General features: G+C 47.2%; 1 protein-coding gene across 3 annotated transcripts in view; it reads left to right on the top strand.

Moving 5' to 3' along the window:
- Positions 1-26,099, top strand: part of PHKB (phosphorylase kinase regulatory subunit beta) — a 421,697-nt gene that overhangs the window by 210,170 nt on the left and 185,428 nt on the right. For all 3 annotated transcript variants that reach the window (XM_068260886.1, XM_068260887.1, XM_068260888.1), the window contains one exon: positions 22,889-22,952. In XM_068260886.1, the coding sequence (XP_068116987.1) occupies positions 22,889-22,952 (64 nt within the window). The remainder of the gene's footprint in view (positions 1-22,888; positions 22,953-26,099) is intronic.

Below are 26,099 nucleotides of genomic sequence, written 5' to 3'. Positions count from 1 at the left end.
TGTCAGCATTAAGTTTTAGCCAATTAATATTCATCCACTCCTGAAGCTCAGCTAAGCATGAGTTTATTTGTGGAGTAGGGTCTGTGATGCCAAGTTGAATGACAAATATAGCTGGGTGTCATCAGCATAGCAATATGTCAGGCCATGTTTTTGTATGATTTCTCCAAGTGGCAGCATGTATATGGGGAAAAGTAAAGGGGATAATATTGCGCCCTGACGTACACCGTATTTTAGTAGTACAGGGTTGGAGAGGAAGGGCCCTAAGGCTACACTTTGTGTTCTGCCAGCCAGGAAGGAGTTGAACCACTGGAGAACAATGCCATCTATGCCACAGTACTCTTGTAGCCTGTTTAGCAAGATTTCATGATCGACTGTGTCAAAAGCCGCTGAGAGGTCGAGCAAAATCAGGATGGAACATTGACCCTTGTCTCTTGCAATGAGCAGATCATTGCAAATCTGGGTGAGGGCTGTTTCACAGCTGTGATATTTCCTGAAGCCGAGGGTCAAGGATGTTGATTCTGGAGAGCCTGTCTTCAAGTTGGAGGTAGACAGCCTTTTCAATAACTTTTCCGAGAAAGGGGAGGTTAGAGACAGGTCTTTAGCTGTTTAGAGCATCTGGGTCTAAGGATGGTTTCTTGAGTAGTGGCCTGACGATTGCTTCTTTCAGAGTAGAGGGAAACCACCCTTCTTGTAAGGAACCGTAGACTATTTTGTGGAATGCCGGTGTAAATAGTTCAGGGCATTTCAACATGAACTTAATGGGGCCAGGGTCCAGATCGCAGGTAGTCTGGCGAAGGTTTGAGAGGATGTCCAAGATGTCTTTTTCAGTGATTACTTTAAAATCAGACCATGGTGGTAGGCTATTTTTGCACCTGTTATATGGCTCTGCATGGGTTTCTGGGGCTGTGAATTGAATGGCAGATCGTATGGAGGAGACTTTGTCTGAGAAGAAGTGGGCACATTTTTCGCACAGTTCCTGTGCAGGTCTGATGCTGGATTTCCTGCAAGATGGATTGCAGAGACTGTCAACCGTGCGGAATAGTTGGGCAGGTCTGTTTGCTGCATTTGCAATTTCGTGAGACAGGAATAAGGACTTCTTTTTTCTAATCGCCGTTTGATATTTTACAGGTGAGCAGTTAGGGAAAGTTTGTCATGAGGGGACTGGTGTTTGCGCCACCTTTGTTCCAGTCTGCGTCCCTGTTTCTTTAGTTCCTTTATAGAGTTGTCAAACCAGCAAGCGTGATGTAATGGTGCGGAACGTTTTATCTTTAATGGAGCTATGGTGTCAAAAGCGGCTGAGACATCGTGGTTATATTTAAGGACCATGGGTTCAAGGCCTAAGTTGTGATCTGTCAGTCCGCCTAGATTGAGGCTGTTCTGCAGGTGTTGGGGTGTCAAACCTTTCAAGGAACGATATTTTATTAGTTCTTTCACTTGGTGTTTTGAAGCTGGTGCTGTAAAGGAGAAGTGGACAGTGTGGTGGTCTGACCAAACTACTGGATCAATTTCCACATTGGATATGAGTTCTGAATGGAAAATGAGTTCCAGAGTGTGTCCTTTTTTGTGGGTAGGGAGGTTGATGGCTTGAGAGAAGCCCAGTTCGTTCATGGAGAGAAGTAGCTCAGTTCCAAATTGCCTGATGACTCCTTTAAAGCAAATGTGAAGCAAAAAAAGCGTATGATATAATGAATTATATGTGTAGTATGGATAATGAATAGAACATTAGTAGTAAAGAAAAGTCTCATATTTGTATTTGAAATGAAAAAATTTCCCTTTAAACTTTCCTGCAGTAAAACCTTATCTCTTGCTGTTTCTTGGCTGTTTTAAGTGCTTCAGAAAACTGGACTGTATTCCTCCCAAGATGAGTCGAATAGCTCAGAGAAGATCTTTTGCATTGATAACGGAAGTTTTTTTTTAACTCTTCCTGTACAGAAAAACAAAATGAGACTCATTTCTTTGCTATTAATGTTCTATTTCTTAGCTGTACTACATACACATACAATCTCATACACTACCTCATAAGTTTATTTCCACTTCAGGTTTGCTTTAATAAAATGAAGTTGTTCTCGCACTCTGGCATCCTATGTCCAGATCACTTGCTGTTGGATTCCTGACTCCGTATGGTTTCATGTAGTCAGTTTTAAAGAGCTCCTCCCATCACTCCACCACAGCAGCTCCCCTCTGTGAATTACCTCCACTGGCTTCCTATCCAGTCCAGAATCAGATTCAGGATACTGTGTCTGACCTACAAATCTGTCCACAAAACCTGTCCAACCTAAATTCCGATCTTACTCAGAGGTACACACCTAGCCGCTCACTCCGCTCCTCCGATGAACATCACCTGACCGCCCTCCGCATCACCCAGTCCCATACATGCCTCCAGGACTTCTCAAGAGCCGCTCCAACACTATGGAACTCCCTACCTCCCCCTATTAGGGTTTCTCCCTCCTTCAACATCTTCAAGAAGGTCCTCAAAACTCACCTTTTTACTCTGGCCTACATCCCACCACCACCCCTCACAAGTGCTCTAAACCCGCAGCTGAATTCTTGTCCCATACCTTTTGTGTACCTACCTCTCCCTCTAGATTGTAAGCCTTTGGGCAGGGTCCTCCTCCTTTTGTGTCCTACCTGATCATGCACCTCCATTACTGTGCACCCATGCTATGCATCTGAGTGAACTCAACTTGTCTAATCTCCATGCTCCATCCAGTGACTGACTAAGCATTACCTTGTACTCAGACTGTGCTGCGTGATCTGGTTTGCATATATTCCTGTATTGTCTTATTGCTGTATGTCACCGCTAAATATTGTCTGTAAATACTAAACTAATGTCCAGCGCTGGGTAATATGTTGGCGCTTTATAAATACAATAATAAATAGGCTAGGGTTTGACTTTAGTGAATACATCCCACGCTACACTATTTTATACATATCAGTGGTGGGTATGCAGCGGAGGCGATGCTGAAATCCAGTAAACAGGCGCCCCGCTCGTCTCTCAGCCCGGTTCAAACACCAATTTGTGGCACCTCGGAAGAATTTACACACTGCAAATAGGAATCTGCTGCAGCAGAGAGGAGATCTGAGCCCTTCTGCTTTTAATCAGCTGTCAGCAAAACTTAATAAACACACAGCCGCTACCTGGCGATGTATTAATATTCCGCCGTTCTGCTCAGCGAAACGCGTGCATCTGTCGCACATACCAGGCGTCTGCTTAAAGCCGGGAGAAATATGAGCCTGTTTTTATTTGAACCCGTAAACAAGCTGCAGAACGAGTTGCGCGCCGATAATAAATAGAACACCCGGAAAAAAAACACGCCGTAGCTTATTAATTTATTGCCGGCTTGTGCCGACGCTGGGACGGCGCTTTTCCAGGTAGACCGAAAACATTGTTGCCGTTGTCACTGATATTAATGGGCTCCTCTGTACCTGCAAACCTAAATGCTGAGAAATAATGGCGTTTCCTGTTGTGAGCAGAGCCCAATTATTTCTATCGCATTCACCCAGCTGTGCGGAAGCCTTCTTTACATCCTGCCTACATCCCGGGCTCAGAAGGAAGAAATAGAAATTAATTTGGGTGTCGTAATAGTTGATCTCTAATCACAGAGGGCAGATTTGCATATTTGCATATAGAAGTTTATTAAAAATAAAAAAAACAACATGCCGCACTTCCTGTGTCATGGTGACAACAGGAGTCCGTTCTTGTGGTTCTGCTGTTGTCACCTGATGGCCCAAAAAACACAACAAGCTGACACCGGGCCGAGGCGAGAGAGGCTCCAGCCTCAGGGCGCAGTGTAGGAGGGGCACACAACTCACTCAGCTATCATTCCCCTATTGTGTTTGAAGCAGAGAGAAATAAAAAAAGGGCATACATGGCAGTGACTGCAAGCCAGATAACTAGAGACTAAGGTGTTGGGAGCCCTGGGGTGCCTGTTAGTCTAATAGCAATCGGTGTGTGACGGCTGGGGTGGGAGGAATGGGAGGGCCTTGTCCCGGCTCTGAGCTGACATCAGGCATTGGGGTTCTTTCTTGCCATGCTATTTCCCCGCCCACAATATTTACTCAGTAGAGATGACCAATGGGATGCTAGTAATTGTAAGCTAAAGCAAATCTTACACAGCTGCTGAATTTGATTGGTCCATTTCCAAGCTAAATAAAATTTGCATCAGCTCGGAATAATTAACCTCTACTTGCCCCCTCTGCTACTTACCCAGTGCTTGTAGTACTTGCTTCTCTCTCGGAAGGATGGCTTATTGGCAGATGAGGGTCACTATTGTGAATTATGGGAAATAAAGTCCTGTTACCAAAGTTAGTTTTGTTAAAATGCATCTCTGGTGTACATAAAAAAGAACCTTTACTGAAAAAGGGGACCCTGGGGGGGGGAGGGTACTTACCTCAGGAGGGGGAAGCCTCTGTATCTGATTGAGGTTTCCCTTATCCTCAGTCCCACAGTGGTCTCTCTAGGCCCCTCCAAAACCACAGCTGACAAATTTTTAAGCTGTGTAGCAAGCGCAGTAGCGCCTGCAATATTTACCTTCCCTGTCTCCAGCACAGGCACAGTAGTGGCTCTCGGCTCGGTTCAGGCGGAACTAGCTGATCCCAGTCAGGTCTGCTCTACTGCGCAGGCGACTTTCGTCCGCACAATAGAGTTGACCTGGCTGGAATTGTCTAGTTCTGCCTGATAAGAGCCGCTACTGCGTCTGCGCTAGAGCCGAGGAAGGTAAATATTTACATGGCCGCCGTTCAGGGCATCCTAGAGAGACCACCGTGGGACGGAGGAGCACGAGGGAAGCCTCAATCGGATCCAGAGACTCCCCCCTCCTGAGGTAAGTACCCCCAGGGGCCCTTTTTTCAGTACAGGTTCTCTTTGATGTCCCAACACGCTGTGTGTTTAATAAGATTCACTGGAACCTTGAGCTGAGTTCCGGGGCATAGATCTGCCCCCTTGCAGAAAATGACCTTGGCTTTTTCTATAGCCGATATAGAAAAGGTAGAGGCCTTTTTCTGCAAGGTGGCAGGGCTACACGCTGGAACCCGGCTGATGCAGGCCAGGATGGCCATCAGGGTAAAGTGTCAGCTTCCTCTCCTGGAGCTTTTTGTTCCCAAAACGAAATGCCATCTTAATATAGCTTTAAAATTCCTAAGCTTTGGCACTGATGAAATGTCATTTATGTTACATATTTTCCATCAACAAGATTGTTATTAGAAAATTAGAGAAGTCGGAGGAATCATAAATTTAAAGGAACACTAACAATTGAAACAACTTTTTTTCTTTTGAATACTCTATATTCGGGTACATATTTTATTTTATTAATTTATTGTATTTATAAAGCGCCAACATATTACGCAGCGATGGCACATTAGCAATAGTACTAGTGGCACTTTATTTACTCAGTGCTCTCTCCCTGCTTAAAAATCACCCTTCATTCCTCACACAGCTCACAAATATACTTCACTGTGTCACAGCATGCAGGAGACATGAGGAGGAGGCTGATCTGAGGAGGTAACATGTAGCTAAATGTTCTGTAATATTGCTGAAATATAACTAGCAGGGAGATGTGTATACACTATTACTGACTGACTGACTTTCTTGTGACTACATTCCAGGGTGCATCTACTTCATAGGCTACTTTCAAAGGGAGAGACATTGTTTACAAATGTATTATAAGGATCTTTATCAGTCAGAGAACAGAAGACAAGGAACACACATTGCTGGGATCTTTAACCCCTTACCACCATCTAAATAGGATTCTTTCAGCAAGGTGATTTCACTGAGGAGTTGATAGCAACCCCCCTGTGCAGGGACATGGTCTAGCCCCGCAGAGCCTGACACTTTTGTATCTTAAGCAGTGTTCTCCCCAGTCTCTTTTAGCCGGGTGCTCCACCCGGCTAGTTTTGGGGAGCACCCGGCTTTCATTGGCTCACCTCCTTCTCTGATGTAAGTAGAGTTGTACAGATAAGCGCTGGCCTTCCATTTTATCATCTTGCTCCACCCGGCGTCTTTTTCACGCCATCCGGCTGGAAAAAAATTCTGGGGAGAACACTAAACAGCGGTCTTTGGCTCTCACAACTTTTCTTGTGAACAGGGGCGCCTCTAGCCATGTTGTCACTCCAGGCGAGAAAATCTGTGGCACCCCCCCCCCCCCCACCCCCATGGCGCCCTCCCATGAAAATAATTATAATGCGGCAGCGTTTCTCCAGAAAATTCACAATGCGGGCAGTGTTTCACCAGAAAATACACGTAATGTAAGGCTGCAGAAGTGAGCTTACGGGCTGTGGGCCAGTGAACTGATGCGGAGTCTATTTGACGCTGCAAGCCTGTTCACCATCTGGAGACACAACATCTGGCAGGGGTTGACCGCGGTCCTCCCTGCACAGCACTCATGCCTGGTCGGCCTGGCACCCTCTACAATGGGTCAGGAGGAGGCACAAAGGGGGACAGAAGGAGTCACAGGGGGACTAAAGGAGGCACATGGGGACAGAAGGAGGCACATGGGGACAGAGGAAGATGCAGGGGACAGAGGTGGCACATGGGGACTGAAGAGGCACATGGAGACAGAAGGAGGCACAAAGGGAAACAGAAAGAGGCACAGTAAGACAGAAGGAGGCAGAGTGGGACTAAAGAAGGAACAGGGGGGCAGAGGTAGCACAAGGGGGACAAATAAAGGCAAAGGGGACATAAGGAGGCACAAAGAGCACAGAAGGAGGCAGAGATGGCACAAAGGAGGAAAGAAGGATGCACAAGGCACAGAGGTGTCAGCTGCCTGCAACTTACGCTAAGTAGATTCAGCAGAAGCAAGTAATAGAACAGCCACAGGGGTGTGGCTTAATTTGGGGGTGGGGCTTAATTCTGCAACATGGCACCCCCCAGGACCAATGGCACTCCAGGCAATGGCCTGTACTGCCTATGCCTAGAGGCGCCCCTGCTTGTGAAACACCTCAAAAAAATCTCTTGCTATTGTTCAAGCAGCTGATAAGAAGTCAATCCAAATGTTGAATTGACTTCTTAACAGTCTTACCAGCTGCTTGAACAATAGCAAGATAATTTTTTAGGTGTTTTACAAGAAAAGTTGAGAGCCTAAAAGACCGCTGTTGAGTGTGTGTATGGGGCTCAAGATGAGAGGATTTTACAGCAGAGAGGCGGAGCTGTGCGAGAAAGGAAATTGCTCCTAGTACTTGTGGTCATGTGTGCCCTATCATACAGCAAAAATACTATCGATAATACTATCGACTACAGCAAAAATGCTTTAATCGATAGTATTCATTTAACCACGTGAGGAGTGTTAAACCCTCTAAAAACCAGGCCTTTTTTTTTTGAGAAATTGGTCACTGCAGCTTTAAGGCCAAGCTGTAGGGCCGCACAACTCGCCCAACCCCCCCCCCCCCCCCCTTTCTCACCACCGACAGAGCGTTCTGTTGGTGGGGTCTGATTGCCCCCCAGGTTTTTGTTTTTTTTATAAATATGTATTTATTTTGCTAATATTTTTTACTATTTTTGTTTTTCATCTTATAATCGCTCCCTTCCCCCGCCAGCCAATCAGCGTGATCGGCTGTCATAGGCTTCAGCCTATGACAGTGGATCACTTCCGCAGCAACAGAGGGGACAGATGTGTCAACACGGCTGTCCCCGGTACAGCGCTGCCTTAGATCGCAGCGCTGTACGAGGTAATTAAACGGCAGTCTCCGAGCTGCGATCGCCGCTGGGAGAGTGGAGGAGCAGAGCTCCGCCTACCAAGCAGGATATGCGCGCGCAGCCTGCAATAGCTGGCCCCAGGACTTGACGCCAATTGGCGTTAGGCAGTCCTGGCTGGGGCTGTCGCCGCTGTCATGCCCATTGGCGTGACGCGGTCATTATGTAGTATAAGAGTCTGAGGTCGAGTAGGATGATTTTTGTATCGACTCCACATTCCTGGCTTCCAGATATTACCTCCTTTATGAACGATCATTGGAGATCCTGATTGCACCCAACCAGTCGGATGTCTATAGGGATGCCCCCCATAGATAAGCATATGGCTCTAAACTCTGAGAGGCAGTGGCCCTCCCCCCCACAGGCCACTGAGCCAGCTTGTCTCCTCCACACATCTTGCTGCAGTCGCACGTGAGCTGCCCAGCAGAATAATAATCCCATTCTATCTATCCAGGACCCGCTCGCCACTCGCTCCCTTCATTACTATTCCTGCCCGCCGCCGTCCCCAAATCATTTATTAAAATTAAAGAACTAGCCGCCAACACGTTTAATGATTGATTATCTATAGAGCGGGGCCGGTGTTCCCTATTGAGGGATAAATTCTTCTCCATTTCTTACCCGTACATCCACTGTCTCGCTGGCTTCCTGATTGGCTGCGGATGTGGCTGGAATGCTAAGCTGCTCTGCGTTCTCCTCGCGGCTGGTCTGCGGGAGGGAATAAAGCGGCTCTCCGCTGGCTGCATAGCGTCTGCTCTGGTCATGTCATCGGAGAAATAATGGGGGCGTTTGTAGATGACAGACGCTAGATGTGTTCATACAGAGACGGACGCAGGAGGGGAATCGTCTGATATCTGTCCAGGATCGGTTATCACAGCAGCGCTGTGTCCAGGCTGCTTTCTTATGTGAGGAATAAGGGAGGAAATCCAGGCTCATGCACAAAATATATTCATCAAGTTAAAGGAAGATATCAGGGGCGTAACTAGAAATCACCGGGTCGCTGCATGAGGAGAGAACATGGACACACATCGGCGTCCTCGGGCTCTCCCCTCAGCTCTCCCCTCCTACAATTATCAGTGGCGGCAGGAACACATACCTCCATCCAACGCAGAGCACCAATCTCTAAGTGCCTCACGCTACTTCCTGTTTAAACAGGAAGTAGCGTCAAACACTTAGACTGGAACCTCTGGCACGAGGAACGCATTGAGGTATGTTTTCCTGCCACCGTATTGCCGTATTGCTGCCAGTGCAGTTTCTAGGCTAAAATGCACCCAGGGCGAGGGTGTAAAAATTGCGCCCCCTCCCCCACGGAGCCAGGAATAGGTGCCCGCAGTATAGGTAACCAGCTATAGGACCCTCCCAGTATAGGTAGCTAGGCATAGGTGAGCCAGTATAGTTGCCCCCAGTATAGGTAGCCAGTATAGTTGCCCCCAGTATTGCTTAGATAGGCAGGAGCCCCCGGTATAAGTTAGGTAGGTGCCCCCAGTCAGAGCCGGGACAAGGTCCTCCAGCACCCAAGGCTGAGACACCAAAGTGCGCCCCTCCATCCCTCCACCCCAGCCGTCATACACTGATTGCTATTAGACTAAGAGGTGCCACAGGGCCCACAACCTCCCAAACACCTTAATATCTAGTTATCAGGCTTGCAGTCACTGCCATGTATCAGTTTTCTTATTTCTTTCTGCTTCAAACACAATTAGGAATGACAGCTGAATGAATTCTGCGTCCCCTCCTACACTGCGCCCTGAGGCTGGAGCCTCTCCAGCCTATGCCTCAGCCCGGCCCTGACCCCAGTACAGGTTAGCTAGGTGGGTGCCTCTAATCTAGATAGCCAGAATAGTTGCCCCCAGCATAGGTTAGATAGGTAGGTGCCCCCAATATAGGTTAGATAGGTGCCCCCAATATAGGTTAGTTAGGTGCCTCCAATATCGGTAGCCAGTATAGTTGTTACCTGTATAGTCTAGCTACTAAGATAGGTGCTCCAATAAAGGTTAGATAAGTGACACCAGTATAGGTTAAATAGGTAGCTGCCCCCCAGTATAGGTTAGATTAGGTAGCTGCCACCCAGTATAGGTTATATTAGGTGCCCCCCAGCATAGGTTAGATTGGTAGCTGCCACCCAGTATAGGTTAGATTAGGTAGGTGCCCCCCAATCGCCGCTCACTCGGCGCCGGTCTCCTCTCTGCATAGCCGGTATACACATGCTGCTTCCTGTTTAAGAGAAAGCAGCATGTGTATCAGCGTCTATGCAGAGAGGAGACCAGCGGCGAGTGAGCGGCGCTTGGAACCTGGGACGGAGGTGAGTAGTTGTGTACAGCGCTTCCCTGCGCTAATCACTCTGCAGTCTGAGGGGGGAGCATGGAGGGCGGCCCGGGGAGAGGAAGGGAGGGAGAGGTTAGGCTGCCCTTCCCGCGGCTGCATCTCCCCCTCCATTACAGTGCCCCCCCCCCTCCCTCTGCGCTCACCGCTGCTGCACGTCCCCTAGAAACGGGCCTGATTGCTGTCACTTACAGTAAGTAGTAGAAATCTGACATAACCAACAGATTTTGGACTAGCCCATCGTCTCATAGAGGTTTCTCCTTTTAAATTTTGATTTTGAGATTTGAAGCCTAGCGTGTGCAGCTGGGAGGGGTGATCAGCACACAGGACAGTTGTAACTGTGTCTCCTGCTTCCTGTCACCTCCTTTCAACAAAACAGATGGCTGCCCCCATGAAATTACAAACATTTGCCTGTTCTTTTAAAACAGGGTGGGTAAGTAATTATATTACCTATCTATTTTAATTAACATAACTAATGTAACTGAATGACAGGGTGTTTGTTTAGGCTGAAATTCCCCATTGAAGGACAACTGAAGAGAGAGGTACATGGAGGCTGCCATGTTTATTTCCTTTTAAGCAATACCAGTTGCCTGGCAGCCCTGCTGATCCTCTGCCTCTAATACTTTTAGCCATAGGCCCTGAACAAGCATGCAGCAGATCAGGTGTTTCTGACATTATTGTCAGATCTGACAATATTAGCTGCATGCTTGTTTCTGGTGTTAGAGCATAGTCCAGAAATGTATCCGTGACTCCGTTTTTAAAACCTGATAAAAACCGGAGCCACGGATAGCACTGTTAAAAATAGCAGCTGTCTCTACCCAACAGAAAATGGATCCATCCGCGTTTGCAGGGACCCGTTTTTAAAGCCATTGCAGAAGGCCCGGATCTGCTGCATTTTCACGCAACAGATCTGGATCCTGCTACACGCAGAGGTAGTGGCAGGCTATTTAAAAACGGATCCCCCTCTACACAGGCAGATTTGAACACACAAACAGATCCGTTTCTGTGTCACAGCCTGTGGCGGGAGAGGGGGCCGCCATGCTGGAGGGTTATAGCAGGCCGGTCGGGGGTGTCAGCGGGGAGGGGGTATGCCCCCCCCTCCCTCACCTGGGTCCCCCGTTCCCGCTCCCCCACCAGCTACATGCCGCAAAAATGTAACATATAACAGCGGGGAGCTTACCTCCTCCTACTTCCTCTGCTCGCACGTCAGTGATGGGTCGTTCGCGAACGAGCCGGCTCTAAGAGCCGGCTCTTTGCTGTGAACGACAAGAGCTGGCTCTCAGTTTTAAAAGAGCCGATGCCTCAGCCGCCCCACACAGCTCTGCTTTGGTCTGTAATAAAGGGCGCTGAGGCATGCTGGGAGATGTAGTCCTGTAGTTGCAGCTTGTAGGAGTGTATGGGGCAGAGCAGTAGCAGGAGGGATTGCACCATTCAGAGAAGCAGTCTGGAGTTGTCATGGAGATGGGGCGGGACTTTTACTCCGATTCTGAGTGGTGTCCAGTAATATTGAATGAAGAGCCGATTGAGAGCCGTAAGAGCCGGCTCTTTAATGGGAGCCGATTCAGAAGATCCGATTCTCTGAGAAGAGCCGGAATTCCCATCACTACACGTCACTGCCTGCAATGCCATCCTCCGAAGTATAGAGGACGGCATTGCAGGCAGTGACACGGAGGAAGTAGGAGGAGAAGGAGGTAAGCTCGCCGCTGCTACCCCCTCAGACAAAAACGCAAATGGATCGAAAACGTATGCTGCAAAAAAGGCAGCATTGATCAGTTTGCGTTTACTTGGCTAGGATCACGGACCACAGGCTCCGTCCTGCAACCGTGCCTAGTGTGGACCTAGCCTTATTCAGACACTTCTGAAGTCAAACAGACCAGCAGGGCTGCCAGACAACTGGTATTGTTTAAAAGCAAATAAACATGGCAGCCTCCATAGTCTTCTTACTTCATTTGTCCTTTAACACCGCTCAGCTGCTGCTTTTCTCTCTCGTTGGTTTCCAGGGTGAGGTTTAAAAGCCAGCGTAAGGGTGATGGCTCCGTGTCTTTCCTGTCATCACAGCCGGCTTGTAGGTCAGCAGAACCTCTTGCCTCAGTAGCCAGGCCCCATCCTCTCCCGGGTTCTGCCAAGGCCTCTAAATCAACAGACAGTAAACCTGCTCAGCACAGTGATATATGTTAAGTTACAGCCCCGTTCATCTTCCTAATCTCACCTGGAATCCATCCACGGAGATCCTTCATTTTAATTGCATGCTAATTTTACAAATTACCGACTATAACGTGATTAATTGACTTGTATGGCTTTAACTCGGAAAAGCAAGAGGAACGATGTGGAATGCTCTAATTATTGTACAGATGCCGTCCTGTCACCACTCCATAAATAGCGATACTCCAAGCAAGTTATATCGGCATGTTTTATTTTATTCTTACCAAGTAAAACGCGCTGAACACGTCTGTTCTGGCAGAGAGTCAGCGTAGCCGGCCATCTGTACCGACAAACCTGCTGAAATCTCACAACTCACTGACAAGCAGCTTATCCAGGAAAAAGACAGGATGGGTGTGTCCTTCAAGGGGAATTTAAAGGGAAAGTCCACCTCGGTTATAAAATTACCTGTAAACTAAGATATGAGTCACACAAGTGTTATTATTGTTTGTTTGTTTGTTTTTTAATTACTAGACCTTAGGCCAGTTAGGATAAAGGGCACTAGAAGCACAGCTGCCGGCCTTTTGGATGGCCTTCCCCACTGTCCCAGCATCCTCTGCACACCAATCACTCCCGCCACCAGTCACTGTTACGGGCAGCTGCTGGCCTTTTTGGAAGCTTTCCCGACCACTCCTGCATCCTCTGCACACTAAGCGCTCCCACCGCCAGTCTGCTGCCATCCTGTAGGGAGGCCTTCCCTACCACCCCCGCAACCTCTGCACACCAAGCTCTCCCGCCACCAGTCACTGTCCCAGCATCCTCTGCACACCAAGCATTCCCGCCACCAGTCACTGTCACGGGCAGCCGCTGGCCTATAGAGAGGCCTTCCTCACAACCCCCGCATCCTCTGCACACCAAGCACTCCCACCGCCAGTCTGCTGCCGTCCTGTAGGGTGACCTTCCCCACTGGCCCAGCATCCTCTGCACACCAAGCCCACCAGTCACTGTCACGGGCAGCCGCTGTCCTGTAGAGGCCTTCCCCACAACCCCCGCATCCTCTGCACACCAAGCACTCCCACCGCCAGTCCGCTTCTGTCCTGTAGGGATGCCTTCCCCACTGTCCCAGCATCCTCTGCACACCAAGCAATCCTGCCACCAGTCACTGTCACAGGCAGCCCCTGTCCTGTAAAGAGGCCTTACCCACAACCCCCGCATCCTCTGCACACCAAGCCCACCAGTCACTGTCACGGGCAGCCGCTGTCCTGTAGAGAGGCCTTCCCCACCGCCCCGCATCCTCTGCACACCAAGCACTCCCACCGCCAGTCCGCTTCTGTCCTGTAGGGAGGCCTTCCCCACTGTCCCAGCATCCTCTGCACACCAATCGCTCCCGCCACCAGTCACTGCCACGGCAGTTGCCGGTTTTCAGATCCTCTACACACCAAATACTCCCACCACCGGTCGTTGTCACGGTCCACTGGTAGGTGCATTGGCGGCTACCAGATCTACCGCCAGGGGCCTGTGGCTGCGCATGCGTACAATGGCTGACCCTGGCTGAGCTACACTGGCTTAATTTGCGTTTCACAGATGCAAATGTAATCGCTGCAAAATCGCTTCTGCAGTGATTCTCATTTGCTTGATTTTGCCACTACTAGATCAGCCCTGACACGAGCGCAGCTACCCCAGAATCAGAATCATTTATTTCGCCAAGCACGACTAGGTCGTACCCGGAATTGATTTTGGCATGTACAGGGCTAGGTGTGGAATAAGATATACAATACAATACAGTACAAAACAATACAGTGAAACAGTACAGATACAGCGATTTAACCATAACCATGAACGCTGACACGAGTTTGAGCTCAAGTATGTAAAGTGTACGATGTGCGGCAGTGCAGTCATGTGCTACCGAATGCTACTTGAATGGGGCATGTTAGAGAGTTCATAGAGTTTAAAGAGTTTACAGCTGAGGGAAAGAAGCTATTCCTGTGTCTTGCAGTCTTGGTGTTGATGGACCGGAATCTCCGGTCCAAGGGGAGCTGCTGGAAGAAGCGGAAGCCTGGGTGAGATGGGTCATTTACAATCCTCAGAGCTCTGGAGCAAAGTCTGGAGTTGTAGAGTTGGTCAAGTGAGGGGAGTGATTTCCCGATGATTCTCTCTGCTGATCTTATGACCCTCTGTAGTTTGTGCCTGTTGCTGGCGGAGGAGCCAGCGTACCAGGCGAGGATGGAGGAGCAGAGGACAGATTCAATTGTGGCAGTGTAGAAGCTTGTCAGAAGCTCCCGGGCCATCCCGAACTTCTTCAGTTGGCGTAGGAAGAATAGCCTCTGCTGGGCTTTCCTCTGAGTGGAGGACGTGTTGACTTTCCAAGTTAGGTCCTTGGAGATTGCAGTGCCTAGAAGGCGTGCACAGGGAACCCTTTCCACTTCTGTACCGCCGATGCGGATTGGAGGTGGGGTGACAGCATGTTTTCTAAAGTCAACAATCATCTCTACTGTTTTTGCGGTATTAAGGACTAGGCCATTCTCCCTGCACCAGAGGCAGATTCTGTCCACCTGCTTGCGGTATTGTTGCTCGTCGTTTCCGGAGATGAGGCCAACTATTGTTGTATCATCAGCAAATTTGATGACTTTGACAGAGTTCTCTGTGGACCTGCAATTGTTGGTGTTTAGGGAGAATAAGAATGGGGACAGAACACATCCTTGAGGGGCACCTGTATTGGTGGTCCTTGGTTGCGAGATGATAGTGTCTAGCTTGACAACCTGGGATCTGTTGCTCAAGAAGTCGGTGATCCAATGGCGTAGGGTGGGGTGGACCCCGAGGCCAGCCAGGTTCTCCTGGAGTATTTGGGGGCTGATGGTATTAAACGCCGAGCTGAAGTCGAGTAAGAGGATCCTGGCGTAGGAGTTCGGTTTGTCAAGGTGTTCGTTGACGAGCTCCAGGCAGATGTTTATGGCGTCGTCAGTGGACCTGTTCGCTCTGTATGCAAACTGGAACGGGTCCAGCTGTGTCTCAGTGGAATGTTTTAGGAGGGGCAGAACCATGCTTTCAAAAGTTTTCATGATGACAGAAGTGAGAGAAAATGCTAGATACCCTAGCATTTTATTATGTAAGATAAATTGTTTTCGGTCTCCGTCTGCAACCTGCTAAGGTTTTCAGCCGCTGCTCCTTTCAACCAGTGGAGTACTGTTTGGTGTGCTGTTCCAAACAGTTTAATGAACTCCTGTTGCTCATTTTCAGCACCTGGACTCATCCACAGACTGGCCATAAACTTTGACACTGCTTTCAGCCGGTTCTGTGAAACAATGCTTTTATACACACATAAAAACCCTTTACCGTCATTCCTCGCAGTATAGAGAACTGAAAGCCCTGAGATGTTCCCAACAGAAGTGGAGTTTTATATCTGAACGGCCTAATTTATGGCATTTGTTGATTTGTTTTTGTGTTTTTGTTCTTTTGTTAATAATAAAAAAAAGTGAGTATTTTGTTTTTTTCTTTTTGGTTTCTTTCTCACTTTTTTGGCAAAACATTAAAGAATCTCTATTGCGAAAATCGAAAAATTCTAAATACATGTAAACACATACAGATAAGTAAATTTCTTACAGAGTAAAATGAGCCATACATTACTTTTCTCCTATGTTGCCATCACAAACAGTGGGTAGTAGAAATCTGACAGGGCTGACGGGTTTTAGTCTAGTCCATCTCCTCATGGGGGATTCTCAGGGTTTTCTTTTGTTTTCAAAAGCACTTAGCTATTAGCAGTTGCTCCTTTCACCTGTCAAAGTGTGTAGCCAGCAGGAAGGCTGGCCAGGATCTTTGTATAAATTCTTTTCAGGGAGTGTCTTTAAACCTGTCGGTTTCGTCAGATTTCTACTGCCTACTGTAAGTGACAGCAACATAGGAGAAAAGTAATGTATGGCTCATTTTACTCTGAAAGAAATGAACTCCTTTTAAATTTTACACAGAGGGAGAGAGGTAGCAGAGAGAAGCACAGAGGGAGAGAGGCGGCAGAGAGAAGCACAGAGGGAGAGTGGTAGCAGAGAGAAGCACAGAGGGAGAGAGATGGGAGAGAGAAGCACAGAGGGAGAGAGGTGGCAGAGAGAAGCACAGAGGGAGAGAGGTGGGAGAGAGAAGCACAGAGGGAGAGAGGCGGCAGAGAGAAGCACAGAGGGAGAGAGGCGGCAGAGAGAAGCACAGAGGGAGAGAGGCGGCAGGGAGAAGCACAAAGGGAGAGAGGCGGCAGGGAGAAGCACAGAGGGAGAGAGGCGGCAGAGAGAAGCACAGAGGGAGAGAGGCGGCAGAGAGAAGCACAGAGGGAGAGAGGTGGCAGAGAGAAGCACAAAGGGAGAGAGGTGGGAGAGAGAAGCACAGAGGGGGAAAGGTGGCAGAGAGAAGCACGGAGGGAGAGAGGCGGCAGAGAGAAGCACGGAGGGAGAGAGGCGGCAGAGAGAAGCACAGAGGGAGAGAGGTGGGAGAGAGAAGCACAGAGGGGGAAAGGTGGCAGAGAGAAGCACAGAGGGAGAGAGGCGGCAGAGAGAAGCACAGAGGGAGAGAGGCGGCAGAGAGAAGCACAGAGGGAGAGAGGTGGGAGAGAGAAGCACAGAGGGGGAAAGGCGGCAGAGAGAAGCACAGAGGGAGAGAGGCGGCAGAGAGAAGCACGGAGGGAGAGAGGCGGCAGAGAGAAGCACAGAGGGAGAGAGGCGGCAGAGAGAAGCACAGAGGGAGAGAGGTGGGAGAGAGAAGCACAGAGGGGGAAAGGTGGCAGAGAGAAGCACAGAGGGAGAGAGGCGGCAGAGAGAAGCACGGAGGGAGAGAGGCGGCAGAGAGAAGCACAGAGGGAGAGAGGAGGCAGAGAGAAGCACAGAGGGAGAGAGGAGGCGGAGAGAAGCACAGAGGGGGAAAGGTGGCAGAGAGAAGCACGGAGGGAGAGAGGCGGCAGAGAGAAGCACGGAGGGAGAGAGGCGGCAGAGAGAAGCACAGAGGGAGAGAGGTGGGAGAGAGAAGCACAGAGGGGGAAAGGTGGCAGAGAGAAGCACAGAGGGAGAGAGGCGGCAGAGAGAAGCACAGAGGGAGAGAGGCGGCAGAGAGAAGCACAGAGGGAGAGAGGTGGGAGAGAGAAGCACAGAGGGGGAAAGGCGGCAGAGAGAAGCACAGAGGGAGAGAGGCGGCAGAGAGAAGCACGGAGGGAGAGAGGCGGCAGAGAGAAGCACAGAGGGAGAGAGGCGGCAGAGAGAAGCACAGAGGGAGAGAGGTGGGAGAGAGAAGCACAGAGGGGGAAAGGTGGCAGAGAGAAGCACAGAGGGAGAGAGGCGGCAGAGAGAAGCACAGAGGGAGAGAGGTGGGAGAGAGAAGCACAGAGGGGGAAAGGTGGCAGAGAGAAGCACAGAGGGAGAGAGGCGGCAGAGAGAAGCACAGAGGGAGAGAGATGGGAGAGAGAAGCACAGAGGGAGAGAGGGGATGTATAATAGAAAAGCACAGAGGTGAGGAGGCAGAGCTGTTGGGGAGAAACAGTTGAGAGGGTGGCAGTTCTCCTCCTCCTCATGGGGACACAGACAGCAGTAAAACTTGACTGACATAACTTTGAAACCCTTTATAAAAGTAACAAAAACAAAAGCTTGATGACTTTTTGGCCTGTAACACGGTTGCTTTAGTATGCGCTGCATTAGGTACATGGTGTACTTCGGAAACACTCCATTATATGCCACATAGAAATTACACACTTCCCTCCAGGGCACTTTATCCTTCAGTCTGATTGTCTCCCGAGATCCAACGTGAAAGCATTGAGTGGGCAAAATGTCACTCCAACCCCACCGTGACATTAAAAGCTGATGGCGTGTCGCTGGTGAAAGCCTCCATTGCGCGGGGATATTTTCCCTCCGTCTCCCAGCCATATTTAAACTGTCAGCGATCTGGGCACGTGCGGGACGCCTGAGTGACAGCCTGACAGCTAAACACATCTAAACAACTCCATTTTTGTTACACCTTAAAATAAACACATTGCCTGATGTATTTACGCACGCCGTATGCGGGCAGTGGCCCCAATACGGGGTTCTTTGGCAGCCGTGAACGCTATATGTTTGGCAGCTCACTGAATAGGTCGTGACACCTAAAATTAGAAAACTGGCTCTGGCTTTAGTTAAAAAGGAAACCTTAAAGGATACCCGAGGTGACATGATGAGATAGACGTGTATGTACAGTGCCTAGCACACTAATAACTATGCTGTGTTCCTTTTTTTCTCTCTCTGCCTGAAAGAGTTAAATATCAGGTATGTAAGTGGCAGTCCCTGTCTGAGTCAGGACTGGGCCAGACTACAGTGTGACCCTCACTGAGAAGAAATTACAACTATAAAACACTTTCCTAGTAGAAAATGGCTGTCTGTGCAGTACAGATAATTCATAGAACATTATGTAACAGAGCAAAGCTAATGTATTTCACTGTTTATTTGATGTATAAGTGCTTTAGAAAATAGCACTGTCGGGAGAGCTCAAATAAGCTCTTTTGCTTAGATAACAACTGAAGTTTCTTTGCTCTTCCAGTACTGGAAACAATATGAGACTCAGATCTTTGCTATTAATGTTCCATTTCGTAGCTTTACTACACAAACAATTCATTATATCATAAGTTTATTTTCACTTCAGATTTCCTTTAAAAGGAAATAAATATGGCAGCCTCCATATCCCCCGTTACCTGTTTGAAAAGCACTCTATAAATCGCTCAGTGCTTATAAGAAGAATGCCTACATGAATATATGTTTACACTTCAAGGGAACCTAAACTGAGAGAGATAGGGATGTTTCCTTTTAAACACCAGTTCCTGGCAGTACCTGCTGATCTCTTTGGCTTCAGTAGTGGCTGAATCACACACCTGAAACAAGCATGCAGCTAATCCAGTCTGACTTCAGTCAGAGCACCTGATCTGCATGCTTGTTGAGGGGCTTTGGCTACAAGTATTAGAGACACGGGATCAGCAGGAGAGTCAGGCAACTGGTATTTTTTAAAGGAAAAATTCATATCCATCTCCGTTTAGGTTCCCTTTAAAGAGTTACTCCAGTGAAAATTATATAATAAAAAAGTGCTTCATTTTTACAATAATTATGTATAAATGATTTAGTCAGTGTTTGCCCATTGTAAAAGCTTTTTTCTCCTTGATTTACATTCTGACATTTTATCACATGGTGACAGTTTTACTGCTGGCAGGGGATGTAGCTGCTGCTTGCTTTTTTTGGCAGTTGGAAACAGCTGTAAACAGCTATTTCCCACAATGCAATGAGGTTCACAGACAGGAAACTGCCAGGAAAATGGTCCTCACAGTCTCCTGTGGGAAGGGTTTCACCACAATATCAGCCATACAGCGCCCCCTGATGATCCATTTGTGAAAAGGAAAAGATTTCTCATGTAAAAGGGGGCATCTACTACCGATTGGGATGAAGTTCAATTCTTGGTCACGGTTTCTCTTTAATCAGTTGGTACGCATTTTTTTTTATTCTCTATAGCATTGCATTGTGAAAAAGATTTTAGTTAAAATGCGTTAAGGGTGAACTGTGACATAGGAAAACATGGACATTACTTTGACAATCAGTTGTCCTTTCAGTTTTAACTGAAAGCAACTGATTAACCTTTTGCTGACCGCTCCACGCCAATTGGCATGAACGCAGCGGCAGCCCCGGGACCACTCCACGCCGATTGGCATGAATGGCTGTGGGCGGAGATTGCAGGAGATCACGTTCGCCGACGGGCGCGCATCCCTGCATGAATGACAGAGCGCCTCCCAGTGGTGATCGCAGCTAAGAGACTGTTAGACGGTGAAGCCGCCATCTATTTACTAGGTACAGCGCTGCGATCTATGGCAGCGCTGTACTGGGGACCGCCATGTGACATGGCTGGCCCCTTTAGACACACATGAGTGATCGGCTATCATAGACCGATGTCTATTACAGCCGAACACGGTGATTGGATGGCGGGGGGAGGGAGGGCGGGTTGGAATAAAAATTCCCCAAAAAATACAGAACTTAAATCAAAAATAAAACATAAATAAAAAAAAAATAATAAACATGCCGGCTCAGATCAGACCCCACCAACAGAAAGCTCCACACCAAGGGAATCACTTGTGTGCTGAGTTGTGCAGCCCTGCAGCGAGGCATTCAAGCTGCAGTGGCCTAATTGGTAAAAAATGGCATGGTAACTAGGGGGGGGGTTTAAAGGAGAACTGTAGTGAGAGGTATATGGAGGCTGCCATATTTATTTCCATTTAGGCAATACTAGTTGCCTGGCAGCCCTGCTGATCCTCTGCCTCTAATACTATTAGCCATAGGCCCTGAACAAGCATGCAGCAGATCAGGTGTTTCTTACAATTTTGACAGATATGACAAGATTGTAAGAACTTCCTGTGTGGTAATAACTAGGGATGATCAATGAGATGCAAATATTTCCAAGTTCATGCAGGATTATGTACATTTTTATGCAATTATATTCAGCTTGAAAATGGACCAATTAATTTAAACTTGGGTGGGACTCTATTGGTGCATTTTAACATTCGCATCTCATCCTTTTGGAACTCAGTGTACAGGTAGACCCCCGACTTACGAACGACCGGAAAATGTGAAATTTGATTCTGTGGAAAGCAGTGAAAAGTTTTTGAAAAAAATCTGTTCCAAAAAATTCAAAAATAAAATGTTTTTTAAACCACAAAAGTGACATTTTGCTGCAGTACGTTGACACAGTGGTGCGGGGCGGAGCAGAGGAAGACACTGAAAGAATTTGGGAACAGAGGTGACACAGAGGGGGGGGACACTGGAGCCACAGGCAGGCATAGAGGAGGTACAGGGGACAGAGGAAGCACAGTGTTTAAACTTATAAACAGATTCAGGTTAAGAACGAACCTACAGTCTCGATCTCCTTCAGTAACCGGGGTCTACCTGTACTTGTTTCACAAGTTTTTAAGATTTTTGGATAGAGACAAGTTTTTTACTTAAAGAAGCCAGAAAATTATCCAGTCCATTACAGATGTATCCTTGGCCTGGAGCCCACTAGAAAGCGCCATCCCAATTGCTAGCGATTTGTGGTAGCGTTTTACAAACTATTTTGGGAGCGATTTCCCTGCTCCTATACAATTCATGAGAATGGAAAAGCTCCCAAAATGTTGCATGTCCTGCGATTTCCCAAATCACAATCACTCTAGTGTAATCTGTCCCATCCATTTACATTGGCAGAGCGTTTAGGGAAATCGCTAGCGAATGAAAGCGCTCCCTAAATGCTCAAAAACACGCTCTAGTGAGTTTCAGGCCTTATTTGTTTTAAGGCTTTTATAGACCGTGCAACTTTCCCATCAGATCTAATGGCAATTTCCTGTCAAAAGATAATTTCCAGCATGTCAGTACTGCTTCCTGTGCGAGTTTTAGATTGGGGCCCCCCAAGCACTCTATACATAACTGATACAGTGCGCCAAAACCTGCCAATGGCAACCACAGTGTCAGAGGTGCAAGAAGGGGATGGGGAACACTTTGTTAATGTTTACTACTATTTAAAGCATCTATAGAAGTGATTATTACCAGCACAGGACCAATAAAGAGCTAATACTGTGGTTGAGGGAGGGCCCCAGTGCGCATCATCTGCACCCCCATTGCTACGCCACTGTGTGCAGTACTGATCTCATAGTCAATTATTTTCTTGATCTGAAGAAGGTCAGACATGCTGGGAATTATCAATGCATCTGTTGATCTGATGGGAAATTTGCCATGTTGTGTAAAATCCTTTATAAATCAGTAAGGAAAGTTTGCTGAGTTTCAAAACGTAATGCCCCAGCCAGCAGGTGGCGCACCAAAAATAAATGAATCCTTCATTTTTAAAGTGGTCTAAAAGTCAGCATTTCTACTTTGATTCCTCACAGCTTGAAAGCTACTATCCTAGATTTTTTTTTTAAGCAGAGCATCACTGAAATGGTTAAACAAAGCACTTTGTCCTGCTATTCAGCTTCAAATCCGCATCCAAACTGGAGATAACAGTATCTTTGTTTACATTCCAATGTTGATACATGTGTGTAAACACAGTGTAAGAGGTGAAAAGGAGCTCTCTGTGAAGCTCTCTGTGCTTCAAGCACACAAACACTTCAGAATAGCGCATTAAAAGATGTTAATATATAATAAAAAGCAGTTTGAATAAAATGCAATGACAGCTATTAGGGCACAATAAACTACACTTTGGGAACTTGTAATTTGTAAACAGACAATATTACTTGTGCACAAAAGCAAATATGATAACTGTATGGGTAATAAAAAGTAGAAAAACACATTTTTATTGAATGTTACATTGGTGTTTCAGACCACTTTAATAGTTCCTTAATAGTAACTAAGAAAACTTACCATTGGTTATTCTAATTACTAAGTAACACAGAAATGAAAACCTCACTGTACATTCCTGTAATGTGTTACTTTATGTATTATGCTAAGTTTAGAGAGGGGATTATGTATCACATGACAGGGGCTCTTTGACTGCCCATGGACCCCACTTCTCTATTATCCTCCTCTCCCACGGCTCAATCTTCATATGCTTTGCTTGATTCAGCCATTATTAACGTGTAAAGTATCTATATTGACCGCTAGAATTCAATTTCCCAGCTCAGGATAATGAGAGACGGGATTACCCAGCCAGAGCACTCTGAATTATACATTATAAGACAGCAGATATTGACCAGGCATTCCTGCGCACATAGGGGGGCCTCATTGTACTAATCACCTCTTCTCTTCTGTCTTCCAGTTCCGTGGGCTTGGCCAAGGCTGCTCTCGAGGCCATCGATGGATTCAATCTCTTCGGAAACCAGGCAAGATTGATTAATGATGCTTATTGTTTTTTCCCCTCCTACTGAGTTTATTTGGACTGTAATATATTTATAAGGGACGACTGACGTGTAATTAAAGTGTTGACTTGTTTCATCGCTGCTTGAAGCCCACTAATTGTGTTTCCAAAGTGCATCGTCTTGGACTCCCGTGTAGACCACTGATAACTTTCAGATCGAAGCTCGCCTTTTGGGTATCTTACGTAGGATTTAATATTCTCTTACCCAAGAAGGGCCTCTATCTCACCACGAGGCTTCCTTTTCCTAGTTTCCCCAAAGTCTTTACCAGGTGATTCAACAGAGATGGAACAGCACCTTGGCAATCCTCTGTGGGTGTGCGAGAACCAGCCCCTTGTAGCAACAGGGTGAAAATCCGTCTTGTTCGAAGATAATAGTCCTCACCACATCCAAGTATAAATCGGCTTCATTGAAGAGCCATAAAATACTGTGTAGCAGCGGCAGCCCGCTGTTTCGGGTTACATGCCCTTTTAGAAGCTGCTCAGCACAGTGGGCATGTAACCCGAAACAGCGGGCTGTAGCTGCTACACAGCATTTTATAGCTCTTCAATAAAGCTGATTTGTATTTGGATGTGGTGCGGACCATTATCTTCGAACAAAGTCTTTACTAGGTGCAGGCCCGTATTTACTTCTCAGGAGCCTATAGGCACAAATGTCATGCACCCTAGACTTTGCCTTCCACAAACCAACAAACCTCCGCCAAACCGCAGCCCAGATGTCACTCCTCACTCCCCCACCACCCCTTGTCAGTCATAGCTACAGGTGTCGCTTAGTATTAGGTAGGCAGAGGTACCCTCAGTATTAAGTAGCTAGAGGTGCCCCGACTGAAGGGCGATCTTGTCAGTGGCATGCCGAGAGCTGTTTGAGAAACCTCATTTACACTCTTATCAGGACTCTGCATAGGAATGGAGGGAGCCATTGGGAAGAGAGTGAGCCACCCTTCCATCATCAAGCGCCTGTAGGGACATGCCTACAGTGCCTTATGGGAAATCCAGCCCTGAGCAGGTGTCTTGAGTTCTCCAATGTCAATTGGACTAGCTGGGTCCAGTCACACAGCAGTGATAAGTGGGGAGCAGCCCTGTTAAGCAGAGTTGACCCCTTAAAGTGAACCTAAATTATAAATGACCGTTTGCTTTAAACCTAATTAATTGCCAAGATATATTAAATCACACATAGTAAAGTATAATTTTCTCACCCCAGGGTCTGTATTTCACATATGGGCTTTAAATCCCCGCCCCATGTTTGAAATCGGGGCCCGGGCATTTTTTTTTCTTTTCCTAGCCATGGGCGCAAAGGATGCTGGGATATTTATGTCATGACTCCACCTCCCGTATCCTGCTCCCAGCCCACACCCACTGTGAAAAGAGATGTCATCTAATCCAGTCAGGCAGACAAGACATCTAAAATCATAATTCTAGCAAACAGACATGAGGCAGAGGCTGCAATCTTTTCTGCTGGGTCTCCACTCTCCTACACACTGTGAAAAGAGATGTAAGGCTGAAGAGGTGGGCACAATGATTTAGCAAGGCTTCAGCTTCAGGAGAAATAAGGAACTGCTACTAACAGATATAAATGTGAGTCTGTTTGGTCTATCTACTATGATGTACTATTGGTTTCCTTCATAGGCCTTGTTCTTCCTCCTCCAAACATAACGTTGATCCATGGGCCCAAACAGTTCTAATTTTGTTTCATCAGTCCACAGAACACTATCCCAAAACTTTTGTGGTAGTGTTCTGTGGACTGATGAAACAAAATTAGAATTTTCAAGACACAAAAGGGGAGAGAGCCCTGCCCTTAGAGCTTACAATCTAAAATCTATAATCCATTGAATGCTTTCATGGCTCTATTAAGAGTCCCAGAGTTAAAATACATAAACTATTGCCCTTTTTTTGTCTCTCCCCTGCCCTCAGACCTATTCTGCCAGGAAAACTTTTATGGCTGTGATTTGCGTATCAGTTAGGTTTACTGTATTCCTGACAAGGTACAGACAAGATCGGAACTGTCACTTGCATGCCTGAAAATTAATTCTTTCCCATAAAAAACAAAAACAAAGAAACACATCCTGGTTATTAATGTTTTTCTCTGTACATACATAATTATTTCATCATGTCACCTTGGGTACACTTTAAAGTGATGCCAACCTTATCCTGCATTCCATAGAACACTGCCTAACACTAATCTCACCCCTCTGAGAGCAAAGCCTATCCTCCCATCCCACACTGTAACTAACCTGAGCAGCCTAGCTTTCTTACTATTGGCTTCAGCTTCGCCACAGGGGCGCGGTGATGCTTGAGGACTCTGTGCACTGAGAGAAAAATCTTTCTGCTCTCTGCACAATTGTTCTAATGATTGCATCTGCTCAGCCACTAATAACGAATCATACAAAGTTTTTAAGACCGCCCAGCTCTCTACTCCTCCCCAAGTGCTGTGTACTGTAGTGATGCTGGAGAAGTCTGCAGAGTCAGTTCTGCTCCATCAGAGATGGACAGAGTGAGTGTAATAAGCTGAGGCTGGGAGCACACGCGTCTGTCGCTTTTCTGTATGCATTTTTTGCTCACCATTTGTGTCTGTATGTGTGAAAACACGCACGTTTTATTACAGAAGCTAATGTAATTGATAGAGAAAATGCTTGCAATGTTTCACTGCTGTCTCTTTTTATCTGCATGGGGAAAACACATTCAAGTGTGCACTAGCCAATTGAACAACATTGGTTGTCAGTTTACCTGTGCTGAAAGCAAGGGGGGGAGGGGTCCCATCCAAAGTTTTGCAGGGGGGCCCAGTGATTTTTAGTTACACCCCTGCATCGCCAGCTGTAGAATCATTACTAGCGGCACGGACAGATTTATACTTTTCTTCTGCCCCTAGGCCGGTTTTCTTCTGACTCCCCATTCATGTGTTACAGGCGCCCTCTCATTCCAAGTGCAGATCCCTCTTCCATGTATAACCTCCAATAAAGCAGCTCCTCTCTTTCATGTTCAGCTTCCTTAAATCAAGCTCTGCTCTTCTGTGTGTTGCTTGCTTCCCATTATTAGACTCCCCTCTCCATTTACAGCCTCTTTTATCATATGCAGATAGTACAGTAACCTCTCTTCCATGTCCAGCCACACCCCCCTG

Source organism: Hyperolius riggenbachi, chromosome 11 (genome assembly GCF_040937935.1).
Source record: "Hyperolius riggenbachi isolate aHypRig1 chromosome 11, aHypRig1.pri, whole genome shotgun sequence".
NCBI classification, from domain to species: domain Eukaryota; kingdom Metazoa; phylum Chordata; class Amphibia; order Anura; family Hyperoliidae; genus Hyperolius; species Hyperolius riggenbachi.
The sequence above is the reverse complement of the archived record's forward strand: the minus strand, read 5'-3'. Positions and strand labels throughout refer to the sequence as shown.